At 36.4% G+C, this 13636-nt stretch overlaps 1 protein-coding gene across 5 annotated transcripts in view; it reads left to right on the forward strand.

Moving 5' to 3' along the window:
- The window catches only part of col14a1a (collagen, type XIV, alpha 1a), a 123487-nt gene that overhangs the window by 60308 nt on the left and 49543 nt on the right, over positions 1–13636 (forward strand). For all 5 annotated transcript variants that reach the window (XM_081616797.1, XM_008432272.3, XM_008432271.3 and 2 more), the window contains 5 exons: positions 3264–3380; positions 5552–5698; positions 6478–6552; positions 9525–9664; positions 11919–12042. In XM_081616797.1, coding sequence (XP_081472923.1) covers positions 3264–3380; positions 5552–5698; positions 6478–6552; positions 9525–9664; positions 11919–12042 — 603 coding nt within the window. The remainder of the gene's footprint in view (positions 1–3263; positions 3381–5551; positions 5699–6477; positions 6553–9524; positions 9665–11918; positions 12043–13636) is intronic.

Here is a 13636-nt window from a genome sequence, read left to right on the forward strand (position 1 = left end):
CAGAGACCCTGGTTGCAGAAAAAGGAATGCCATTTTAGAAAAGCACAAATGTGTAACATGCATATTAATTGCCTGCTTATACCATGCAAACTAATTTCCATTGAGACCTTAGCAAACAGGCTGAAAAGCAGAAGGATATTAATATTTCCCATTCAGAAAGTGAGAACAATCCTTTCTGCATATAGATTTGAAATCAGTGGCTGGAATAAAACCCAGCAGAGGCTTTTATTTCTCTCATTTAAAACAAAGAGGTTTAGAAATGGAGAAATGAGAAAACTAACGGAGATATTAGTTAGAAAGTTAAAGTGATGCCGCATTGCCTGTACAGTACACTCATCTGTCATTTTCAATTATGACAACTTCTTGGAGTAAAACTAATTACATTCCTGCCATTGGTTTAGCATGTCTATGTTTTAATGTCAATTGCTTTACTCTCTTGGTTTTTAAATTAAATTCAAGTCTTTGTCCGTTGCCTCATACATTTATCAGCATTTACGCCACAGTGTAATTTGTTGCTGGCAACGCAAGACTAAATACTTATAATCTGTTGATTGCAATCAATCCTCTGCCCTGCTGTATTGTCGGATGCATCAGATTTGCTTATGTTACATAACTATTAGCATTATTTGTTCCTGTTCACTCCTCAGTGGAGGAACTAATTTGTTATTTTCTTTGCATGCTAGTAATATAAATGTTTTAAGATTGTTCCCCTGGGTACACTTACTGCAATGTAAACTTGAAAGTCGATAGGCATGTGTACTCCAAATAAATTATACACAACATGAAAAATCAAAAACTAAATAATTGAGACGCTGAAGCTTTTATAATCATAGTAATGCATTTGAAACTCGACAAATCGAGGTTAAGTTTTTCTTTTATTATTTTCTCACTGCGTTTCTTAAGAGAAAGAAAGAAAAGCTAAGTTCCCTGTTTAATATCACAGCTTGAACAACAAATGTAACAAAGTCAAATTTCTTATTTCTCCTACAGGGCAATTTCAGACACTCACATCTATCATTAATTATGCGGTTTTAATATGTAGACATACCTTAATGATTTAACCATTAGCATTTATAAGTTTGTATGCAAAGTAGGTTTAATATTGTGTATCCAAACATACCTATTGACGATATGCTTTATCTCTCCTTTAAAGTTACTTAGTCACTTTAGTATGGGATATAGTAAAAAATGAAATAGGAAAACAAGTTTGGTCATTTATTTTACAGATGTTTTCTAAAATAGTGTAGAGTACATCAAACAGATTACAGACCATTCAAAGAGGTGTGGACTGTCTCAGGTGCTCAGAAAAAATATTATACATATTCATGTTGAAGGGTTTAAGTGTCTCATTGTGTTTTCTTATGGAGCAAATGGGTTTGAGAAAACAGAGCAACAGGCACATGAAGAGCATCAGGAGAATCCAAGGAGAAATGGAAAAAAGAGGGGAAATAAATGCTAATAAAGAGCTAAGATGAGACTAAACTCCAACAGATTTTGAGAACCACATCTCCTATAAAAAGAGGTACGCCAGATCGTGAGACAACAGCAAACCTCTCACTTCTTGGATGCTAGACGAGCTGCAACCTCAGGAGGTTTTGATGCGTTTTGAGCCAAAAAGCAAATCGATAATCCCCAAGGCTGATTACAATGTAGACTGATGGGACAAAACTTGAGCTTTTATGCCAATGACATCTGTTTTATGTCAACATGGACCTTTCAAAGAAAAAACTACACCACACACAATATTAAACCTACTTTTAAAAACAAACTCCAATTTTTAGTAAGTATGGAATAAAAAGCACATAGTGCCATTGTATGTTTTAAGTAAACTGGGTGTATTGGTACACTCTTGTGTCTCTGCATCTTATTAAAACAGCAACTTTGTGTCACATACATTATTCAGTGGCATTTAACATAAAGCACCTGCCTCCCTGTGTATATATCCATTTTATATTCTCAGCATATTCAACTAATAAGAAGGAGAGTAAGCAAGTGACTCCTTGGAGACTTGCTTTCTTATAACACACTGTAATTCAAGAGAAAAACAAGTTCCTGCTGTTTAAGTAGCATACTTTGCAGTGTCCAGCATGCGACCATGATATTTTGCAGCAAAATATCGAAGGCCCAACTACCTTTCTTGTTTTTTATTGCTTCCAACTCTGCCTACTTGAAGTTAATGTCAGCTTACAGCTTTCACACTTTTGTGGATCATGCAAAAGTCAATTTAATTCAGTTTATTTATATAGCACCATTTCACAACAAACATTGTCTTTAAAAAATGATGTCCGTTCAGTCACATGCACCCCAATTGATCTTACTTATCAAACAGTAGAATGAGGTAATTGTTCAAATTAGTTTGGAAAGTTTCTAAGGAAACCCAGCAGATTGCAATGAGTCAAGCAAAAAAAATCTCTTTTTGAAACATGAAGGGAGTTGTTTCAAAAATAACACAAAATGCAGACAACAACAAAAAAAAAAGCTAATAAAGATGCATCTTTTTGTTTTGTTCCATTATTGAACTATAAGCCAAACATCTGTATTTCATTCAAACAGCCCTTGAATCAAATATTCTGGATGCACATTATATGCAGTTTATCAAATGTTTTTCCATTCTTGACATGAATGTCTGACTCCATACCTTTGATGAGGTGATTAGATCAGAGAAAGCAGGCTGAAGGATCGTTGGAGGAGAGCAGATGATGGAGCTGCACTGACAGAGAAGAGATATAAAAGTTGTTCTTGCATAATGAAATCATCACAGTCAGAATTGCAATTTGTTTTTCAATGCAAATGATCACTGGCTGTTATAAATATTGCTCAGTTGCTCAGTTTGGATGAATCTCTCTGACTCTCCCCTGTTTGATTGTGTTGGTAGAAAAAAATGTGTTCACGGGATTTAAACACTTTTTTTATGGCAAAATCTCAGTTTTCCAATCTCCAATTTGAACTGTTTTAAAACCTTCACTGGGTCATGTTAAAAAAGGATTTAATCTCAGGAAAGGGAATGAAAGCTGGAAATATTGTTTTTCTATTCCTGTCCAGACTGGAAAATGCCTCATTCGAATGCTTTACTTTTCCCCTGACTACAATGCAAACATGTTATTGGTTAATTCATCAAATTCATCATCATCATCATCATCATCACCGTGTAAGCGTGTATTTGTAGCTTTTCTCTGATAATACAGACAGAAGCCATTTTTCATAATCAGTCCCAGTTTGTTTAAAGCCACATGTTGAATCAATCTCTCTGTGTCTCACTCCAGTGTTCCTTGGTGTTTCTGGCTTGTCAACCTACCAGGTGCGCCCCAACAGCATGTGTGTTCAGTGGCAGCCTCTTCTGCACGCCACATCGTACCGGGTCTCCATACAGTCTGTGCTCAGTAAGTACATTTACTGGTGGATGCTTTGTCTGTTTTTACGTAGCGTTTTGAAAAATCTCTTGATTTTCCTCTTGGAAACTGAGTTTCCTCTTGGAAAAGACAGATTTATTTCAATTAATATAAAAACTGAAGAATCCTAACACATTCTTGTATTATCTACTTTCACACCAACTGAGTGCTAACTTACTGCTGTGTAGATATACGATACTCCATCAAAATATATATGCAGACACTAAATTATTTACTGGAATTTTGTCCCGTACATCCAGACAGAAAGGTGTTAACTAAGGTTTGAACATTATTGTTCAAACACAAAAAAATGTTTTGTCTGATTTAATGTCAGAGAATGAGGGGGGAAATTGTTTCTTTTTATAGAGTGTATGTAAACATCATCTTTCAGCTATAACAAAATTTTCCTATTCATTTTATGAGAGCCAACTTTGTCTCAAACGGTGATGTGCTGTATGAAAACCAACATCTGTGCAAAAAACACCAGCTATACAAACACTATCTTTGTTAATGAAGTGTTCACTTTCTACACAAATAATGGTGCTCTCATTTGTGCATTTTGTTTGCATGACAAATAGCATTTTAATGACCATAAGTGCCATTTTTACAGTCCTATTTATTTTCTGCCACTGACCAGAGTTGTGCTCCATGACGCACAGTTTTTTTTATGACATTCCCGTGCCAAAAACCCTTCTGTAAACTCATTTAGTGCAATAGCAGCTGTGGGTACCTCTGAGTAGCATCTCACTTAGGATAAAGTGTCTGTTGAATCATTGTTATGTATTAAAAGCATAGAGGATAGTTATGTGTTGCATGCCTGGGTGAGGCAGAGTTTATTTTAAGATCACGGAGCTGACATGGCTACTTAAACAACTTCAAAATTGTAAAAGTGTGAAAATGAGGTTGCAGTTATTTCCTTTGAACCTCTCAGGTTGTTTCCCTATGTATTACTCTCCAACATGAGACACATTAGGAAACAGAATTAAACCAGTGAAACTTACAATCATTACCCTGCACCACAGTTCAAACCAGATATTTACAGGCACTGAGTAAAAAGTCATATGCATTGTTTTCCCTCACTATCTGAAGTTCAATCAGAACAAACTTGTCTTGTTTTAGGTCAGTTAGAATTAACTAAATTATTCATATATTTTTAAATGCCAGAAAGAAAACATAACAAGAACATAATCTGATTGATTTAGATTTAGAGCCGAAAGGCTCAGTTCCTCCAAGTCGAGGCTAAAGTCCACCTGCTTAGTTTGCCTTTGATTCATAACAACTGAGACATTGATTAACATATTTTATGTGAATCTGCTTGATGATTTTGAAGATGGCATTTGACAATATGCAAAGTTTATTTGTTTTCATAATAAAGCACTTTGAGCTGCCTTGTTGATGAAATATGTTATACACATGAACTTGATAAGAGTCAAATTTCAGTGTCCAGATGTGCAGCCTGATTGAGACCTACTCACATCGACTCTGTGCTGAGATTCCAATCAAAGGTGCATCTACTAAATGCTAACTTGGAGGGGTGGAATATTTAAGCAATCACTTATTTTATGTTAAATATTTTTGCAATTATTTTGTAGAAATTGGTTTTTACTTTAACATTAGAGGGTTTTATGCAACTTTTATTGTTAAAAAAAAACACTAACAAGCAATAAAAGAAAATAATCTTCAATGGTGAATACTTGTATGTAGCGATGCACCAGTCAGAAGTTGTTAGTTTATTTCCAACAATGAGATCTTCGCTGGTAGATTCTCTTTAAATGTGGCATAAGAAGATTTAAGAACAAAGTTCAAAATATTTCCAAGGTTCCTTGTTGTTTGCTGCCATGCACTGTTTATTTTAGCAGGAGAGGCAATAGCGCACAGCTGTGTGGGAAACATGCTTTTACTATTTAAATTCAAAGACAAAAGGATCATGTGTCTTCCATTTTAAATTGCCCATAGTGTTTTATTTTAGTAATTAGCATAACTGGCATAACTACAGCAGCACTTCTGGCTGTATTTGCTTCTGATTTACCTAAAAAGTTTTTGCTTCCCTGGTTTAGACATAATGCAGAACAAGATTCAGAAAAAAATATTTCTTGAGAAAAAATATTTTGATCTGAGTTTTGTATTATTTGACTTTTTTTTAATTTATTTATTTCTTGCAGATGGTCAGAGACAAGAGCTAAACCTGGGAGGTTCAGCTTCGCGCCACTGTTTCTATGACCTCACTCCCAGTAGCCAGTACCAGATCAGCATTTACACACAAATGCAAGAAATGGAAGGACCGTCTGTATCCATTACTGACATGACACGTACGTATGCATACCTTTATCCTCAGAAGAAAAAAAAAAATGTTTTCAAACCTATTCATCAACCTTGACTCGCTCTCATTTCCCCCGACATCCCTGTAGCTCTTCTCTGTCATGCATTTATCTGAGCTCTGCAAAATGTTCTACTAGTTTTCTTTTAGTCCATCATGTCTACCTCTCTCTGAGAAGATGGCTTCTGGTGTTGCAGGTCATTGTTCAGCTGATGGATTGAGCTGAATCTCACATCTTGAAATTCCTTAATATTTAAGCAAATCTATTGTATTAGCTTTAGCCAGCTCTTATCCAATGGGATAAAATTTAAGTATTTCTGGAATTTCCATAATTTGTTTAAAGTTAAATAACATGATAGTTTTTGATGAAATTGGCTCCTTAAGTCTTGTGCTATTATTAGTTTGATATTTAAGTGCACAAACCAGTGGTACTCCCAGAAAAGTTTCATAGTGGTGGCCAGACTAGAAGGGGGCAATATTATTTTATTTTTAATTTTATAAATGTGTGTATTTAGTTAGTTATTGGGGTTTACATTTATGTCTTGAATTAATAAAATGACTCTACATGCCTTTCTATGACCTGAACAAAGTTCCTCGATTCTCTGGAGTTGCCATTTGATTGTAAAGCGCATGCCATGCATCCTCCCCATCCACCACCACTGACACAAACAAGCTGTTGATGTTTGTATTTGGCAAATAAACTTTATCGTGGCACTGCCTTTTGACATTGTTGTATGTTTTTTTCTTTTTCTGTGTGGTTTTCAAATGTAGTTTCAGAGCCAACTCCCGTTCCGACTGAACCTCCCAGCACAGAGCCCACTCCCACCATCCCGCCTGCTAAAGAAGGTAAACTTTAACCAGAACATGAAGAACAGTCTACCTTACCTTACAACAAAAATTAAAAAAAAGAAAACAGTTTTTTATTGTTTAAAAATCCTTAGAAAAGTATAACTTCTCAGTAATTTAGAAAAAATCTAGTTTAGAATTTGGGAACATTTATTAAACTGGGAAAAATATGATGTGGAAAAGAATAGGCTTCTTTTTCCACAAAAACATTAAACAGTTTCTAGAGAGTTTATGTACTAAAGCTGCTTCACTTTATATATTGTCTTGGCAGTCAAGGCAGTGATCAAAGGAATGAAACCATTTTGGACAGCAGGGCAGATGACAGCAGTATGTACAAGGCTTAGTGCATGGCTGAGTAATTTACAGATTAATTAAAGACAAAGTATTCTAGTGATTTATATATAATTTCCCGGTATGTGTAGAGGTGAAGTGCAGCGGAAGGTCATCTGTTAGACAGATGAGAGCTGCTGTATTGTGGGATGTCAAACGAAATTGATGATTTTCTGTTCCTTTTCTGAGGTGAAAAAGCTCTGCTGTCTCTCCAAAGGGTCATCAAGAGGGAGGAGGGTGGGGAGGCAGGTTCTGTCCCTCTCTGATCCAAACATCTCTGAGCTTCTGGTCAATGAGTTTACCTGCTTCTTTAAAATGTTTATTGAGCCTGGAGATCAAACAGCTAACCATGAGAGGATCTCTGAGACAACCTGAGAGATTCTTAGTTTCTTCAGAAAATAGTCTACTTATTCCCTTCTTGCATACATCTTTGGTGTTGGTGCTCCACCTCCTATTCTCTCCCATATAGCTTTACACAATGGTCATTTTTTTGCTAGTGGCTTTTCAAAATAGGAAGACAGGAAAAGCTGCCCCTTCACATAAAGCAGATATGTCTTTATCTTTATAACTCTGATGGACTACAGTCAGAGAAATAAAGATTTTTAGATAAACAAGGCTGGGTGAGGACTCAAGTCCAACTCATTTATGGCACATGAGGAGGACGATTACAGAAGTTTAAAAACCCTCCAAATATTACTATAAAAGAATGGCTTCAAAGTTTTCAGTGTTGGGATTACGCTTACTGTAAATTTGTCTAAAAACATTTTGTAGATCTTTAACAAGGAAACATAAGCTTAAACGTTGGTATTTCTTAAACAGTATTAAGGAGCCAAGTTCAAACATTATTTATTTTACATCACAATTTTTCTATACAAATGGATAAAGAAATGGACTACAGTAGTGGTTTTAGCATGTTTTCTTGCCTCAGAGTGGGCATGATTGAATAAACTAAAACCCGTCAAAGTTGAAGTGACCCAAGTTAAAATGTTTGAGTTGAGAAAATGATCAAAGATAAATCCAAAATCAAATTAACATCAGAAGAGGCATGACCAAATAAGTCGTTGATGAACAAAACACTTTGCTGGTAACACTGGTAACAGGATATGTTTTGTTTCTCATTATAACCCTGGTTTATTTGTGTGTGTGTGTGTGTGTGTGTGTGTGTGTGTGTGCGTGTGTGTGTGCGTGCGTGCGTGCGTGTGTTTGCTTCAGCCTGCAATAATCGATATCACATGTTTCTGTTTCCATTAGGTTGTCATTTCTGAGCTAACACCACTCGAGTCCCAGTGGGGAACAAAACAGAGCCTCTCGACCACTGGCTTCAGTCTAACAATAGTCTTACATTTTTATTGCTTTCAAATGTGCATGCTGAAATCAAAAACAGACTGCTAAATACAAAGCCTTACATCATTTCTCAGTGACCCCTGAATCCTAATCGTTAAATGAAAACAGGAAGGATTCATGTGCAGAAGCTACAAACAGAAGCAATTTATTTCTACTTCATTTGAGTAACTCTAACTTGATGTATAATACTGTAAATTAAGTAAACTAAAGCACAAATCATAATTGATCATAACTGATTTATTTAATGGTTAAAATGGAAATCAAAGGTTCAAACTCCCACCCATAAGCTCTTTGGGCGCCTCCTCTTTTAAAAGGTCACCCTACAGCACCAATCCCTCAGACATGAACCGCTACGCCTGCTGAGCCCATCTTTAAGCATTTCTGTTTAAGTTTCTGACCTTTGTCAGACATGTGCCTCCATGTGAAACAGCATGCAACCTGTACTCCAAGCAAGATGAAAAAAAAAAAGGAAAGCAAGAGAATGTGTGAGGGCAACAAAAAAGCAACAGAGGGAAGAAATTGGACAAAAGTGAAGGGTAGAACAAAATAAACACAAAATCTGCTCTGCAGAAACCTGAAACAAAGAAACTGAGAGGAGGATGAGAGAGTAGAAAAATATGGTGTTCTTGAAAAAAAGGAGGAAAATTATTTAAATTGCTGAAGAAAATGGGAGGAGAGAGCCACTGCAAAGAGAAGTGTCAGTAAAAACCATCACAGCCCCTCGGTTCCATCCTCTTCTGCTGCTTCAGAATTGCAGGCATTTTTCATGCTTTCCCTGAAATTTATGGAGGCCGGTAGGATCATAAACACTGCTTGGAATTTTGTGACTTTGAGTATGAAAAGCCTTAAAACCCCTAAACAACTTTACAGCTGCTGCAATATGGCTTCTGGGAGTCGTTGGGAAACCTGAGAAGAATAAAAGCGTAGAGCAAAGTCCCTGCGGGGCCACGAACACGACCGAGCTGCTAACAAAAGAAGACATGAAATACATAAACCCGTTAAAAAAGGGCATTTCTGTGAGTTTCGAAGTGAGCGCACATAGTTAATCCGTCTTTTGAACTTTACAGTGTGTGCATTGCTCTCAAGGTCTGATCCTTGCATATTGACCCTTTTCTTGGAGATGTGTATTTGCCATGATTCTTTGAATATTTAATCAGTCTTAATAATTAGACAGCCTGTTGAAATTCTGCATTCGCTTTGTCCTTATCTGACTTCTGTTCTGTGTGAAATTAGTTTCTTTTTTTAATGTAGGTAGAAACTTTTGGGGGCTGACTAAGTCTTCTGTCTCATCTGTCTAGTGTGCAAGGAGGCTAAGGCTGATCTGGCGTTTTTGGTTGACGGCTCTTGGTCTATTGGAGACGACAACTTCATGAAGATCACACGTTTTCTCTACAGCACTATGGGTTCACTGGATCTGATTGGACCAGATGGCACCCAGGTTTGTCACTAATGCTTTGGGTTTTTCTCTTTTTGTGTGTGATGCTCAGACAAGTCAAATAGTGACTAAAATATTCAAAGGTGGAGGTGGGAAAGCTGAAGATGTTTTGACTTTATTTTGAGAATGACCAAAGTGGGTTGGACTTCTGCAGACATGCGTATAAATAGAGAGTTCAAGCTAAGACATGAGTGGAGAATGTTGAAGGATGTATTAAAGGATGGTACAGAATTGCAGTCCCAGAAGTTATTTACATTATTTATAGAAAAATTTGGTAAATTGTTTTATGATTCGCAGCTTTCCCTCTAAAACAATTTCTTTCCAACATTTAATGTAAAGCAGATGCTCGAAAAGAACCAGGGATTTTATATTGTGACGACAAAATTAGTGAGCGAAGCTCTCCTTTAAGAGTATGTTAACCTTGTAAAAACGATTCCTGTAGAATTAGCTAAGTTTGCAGCAATTTAGAAGTTTTCCATGTTTGTTAGGCCCTCCAAACCTTTAAATGGGTTGTGATAATTATCCTATTATTGTGAAATTTCTGTATTTGAAATTGAAATGCACATTTCCTCCTAAACTGGCTATTAGATCATTAAACTTTATTCTTTTTTTGGGCTTTTTATATTTGTGCTTTTAGACCTTTGTTTTATTGGGAAAATGCTAATTCTGGCATGAGTCTACATGGCAGGGAAGCTGTTTTTTTTACCCAATTTTCATTTGTTACTCCCCTGAGAAACCTGCTTGTCTGCAGCCCTTTATCTACTTAAGTTTAGGAAAGTGAGAAGGAACTTTATTCCCCTAGTGAGTCAATCTTTACTTTCTGGAGCGACTTACAAGTTGCTGAGCTGCATTCGATTAACTTTGCTCATTTTCTGCCACTGTGTTCTTTGCCAGGAAACACTACTTCTTGTGCATAAATGGTGGTTTTAATAAGTTAAATCTGCATGAATTAGAAGCTGGAATAAGCATCAAGTGGTTCGAGCAGGGAAGGAGGCATTTCTCTGACTCATCCTGCCACAGTTTTACCATTAGGCTGATCAATAGCAATGCCAGGCTTTAACTCCTTCCAGTGTAAAACTGATTTATTGGGGCCTCTCTCCTCTGTGGCCTTCATGATGTCAGCAGACTTCAGCTGCTTCATTTGTCACACTATATAGGTGCTTGCTAAACCTTTTTGTTTCATTTGTGTAATGTCTGCTGTTAAACAGTTTGCTGCCTTTGCTGTTCCCCAAAACCTCCGAGCAGTGGGATACTGACAGCAAGCCACTGGCTGTAATGTGAGAAAGTTGGCTGCACTGTAAAGAGGCAGTGGGCCCATAAATGTAATCAGACAAGAGCCAGCAGTAGCACCATTAGTGGTGTGGAAGGGAAGATGGGGTTCATCGCTCTAAGAGAAGCCTATTAGATTGATTATAGGTCAGAGTTAGATATCTGAACAAAATACGTCTTTTAAAACTAGTCACACCCAGCTTGACTCTTCTACATGTTGCATCAGAAATGTTGGTGTGTTTTCTTTTGATTTGTTAGACCAACACAAAGTTGTGAATAGCTGAGAAGTAAAGTAATGTATAAATTTAAATGTGTACTAATAATCTAAAATACAGCACAGTTTTATATCGGGGAGCTCTGATTCAGTGCTTTACATTTAAGTCCCTGCCAGGTTTCCACTTCTGCAAGCTGCCATTTTTGCCTTTTCTTTTTAACAAACTAAGTTCATTTATACTAAATATAGAGCTTCTATAAACATACATTATCATGTTCTGCCATGGATTCTCATTTATATTTACATCTGGACGTTGTTCATGTGTTCATGTTCTAACACATGACCATGTTTTGATCTAAACCATCCCATTGTTCTGTAGCTCTGGCTGGATGCTTAGGTTCATTGTCCTGCCACAAGATGAACCTCCTGTCTTAAAAATGACTTAAGAAAACAAGCCGAGTGTTTAATGCCATCTGTTATATCCAAAGTAAATGCAAATACAGCAGATAAAACTGAAGTTAATTTGCTAGATTGCGACTATAAGAATTTCAGCTTGTTTCAAAGTTTGCTGAACCAAACCTGCACAGACTAATGTTGGAGCTATTTTCAAGTGATAATGAAAATAGTTCATTTTCACTTTGGTGTTGATGTGAATTGATAGGGCAGAATGTTGTTTTCTGTGAAATTATTTCTCTACCCAGATAGGAATTGGACGCTAAGAGCATTTTCTCTCTCTACGCCGAGAACTTATTCGCCGTCTCCGTTTCTGCGCAGGTGGCTGTCGCTCAGTTCAGCGACGACGCCCGGACTGAATTTCTGCTGAGTTCCCACGGTAACAAGGAAGCGCTGCTGGAAGCCATTCAGAATATCAGATACAAGGGCGGGAACACCAAGACAGGTTAGAAGAAGTTGTTATTAAGATTACTGTGGTGATGCTCTCATTTTCAAAGGAGAGCACCAACGCAACCTTGCAGTTTGTCTTACATTAGTCTAAATTTACCTCTGATTTGTGAAAACAGTCCCATAAGATTTTTGCAGATAGTAGTTTCCCCTCGTAAAAACCAAATATTTAAATTGGGAGAACTTGGAGTCCTCAGGTAGTCATAAAATATTGATGTTGGAAGTTGGAGCTGAAATCACAATATTCCCACAATGTCTTTTAAAACTAACTTTACTTCTCCAAGTGAATGTTTTCATTCATTCTGGACCAGTGGGAAGGATCCAATTACGCTCCAACCAGTAGCTGTTTCTAGTGTGGAGTGACACACTCCAAACAGCTACTGGTTTTCTTTCATCTGGAGTCAGGAAGGAATATTTCCTCAAGACAATCAAGCTTCATTTCCAAACCTGAAATGTTGTAAACTTTGCATGCTTTGGAAAATGTCTATTTGTTCAAGCAGCTCTCCATTATGTCTCCATCTTGCACCCTGACACACAACTAAATTCATTTTAGTTTTTGGTGGTATTGTTCATGAAATGATGGCAAGTTTTTTTTAGTTGTTTTTTTTAAATAGCATCAATTAATACACAAATAAGTTTTAAAAACCTATTTAAGTATGTGATCATTTAAACAGAACCGAAACCACAATCAATAGATTTATTATTTTTTTTAAACACCACCAAAATGCATGTCATGACAATCTATTCAATATTTCATTGAATGTAAAAATAAAAATAAGTAAAACATGTTTTTATGTTTTATGGAATCATTGTTATACTCCTGTGTTGCAGCGTATTGTGAATTTATTAATTTTGTCAGACTTTCGTATCACAGTCGATGGGCTGCTAAATATGATCTGATTGGTTTGCTATGAGCATTTATGCTCCACTTACCAAGCCATAGTGACATTTTATTATGTCATGATAGACTGTTGCATAGGAAATATGAAGTAATAATAAAAAATACTAAAATAAATGTATATTTGCACCATATAATTAGTGCGTTTAATACATTGACATAATAATAAAACTGCAAAATGTTTTTATGACACACTTACCATACTTCTATTTTAATTATTACATATATCACTATTTTATTACTTGTCTGTTTATTAGATTCTGGCAGCTTTGAGCTGTTAATCCTGAATTTTTTTTCTCTTTTTGTTTAACCACACTGCTGCCAAAAAGCGGGTAAAATCTATCCAACTAAATGACTTCACTCTACAGCCATGCTATCACTTTCTGCAGGAGGAAAATATATTAATTCCTGGTCAGGATGCATGAGATGATCACGCCTGTAAAATTGGGGCGGATGTTTCTTCTGTACCAGGACACATGAGACTGTTGTCAATAATTCAGCTGGTTTCTGCTTTTATTGGCAATCCTGGTTGTTAAAAGCACTTTAATTCAGCGGACGTGTTAAATTTGTGCTCAACATGTTTTTCTGTCCTTGAAAAACAGAAAATTGTTCAAGGCCTCTGCAATATATAGGTGACATTTTTTTCCCTTTACATGCATCTATCTTCTGCCTCTCTTGCTTTGTTTCCTTCCTT

This window comes from Poecilia reticulata, chromosome 16 (assembly GCF_904066995.2).
Source record: "Poecilia reticulata chromosome 16, P_reticulata-male-v2, whole genome shotgun sequence".
NCBI lineage: Eukaryota > Metazoa > Chordata > Actinopteri > Cyprinodontiformes > Poeciliidae > Poecilia > Poecilia reticulata.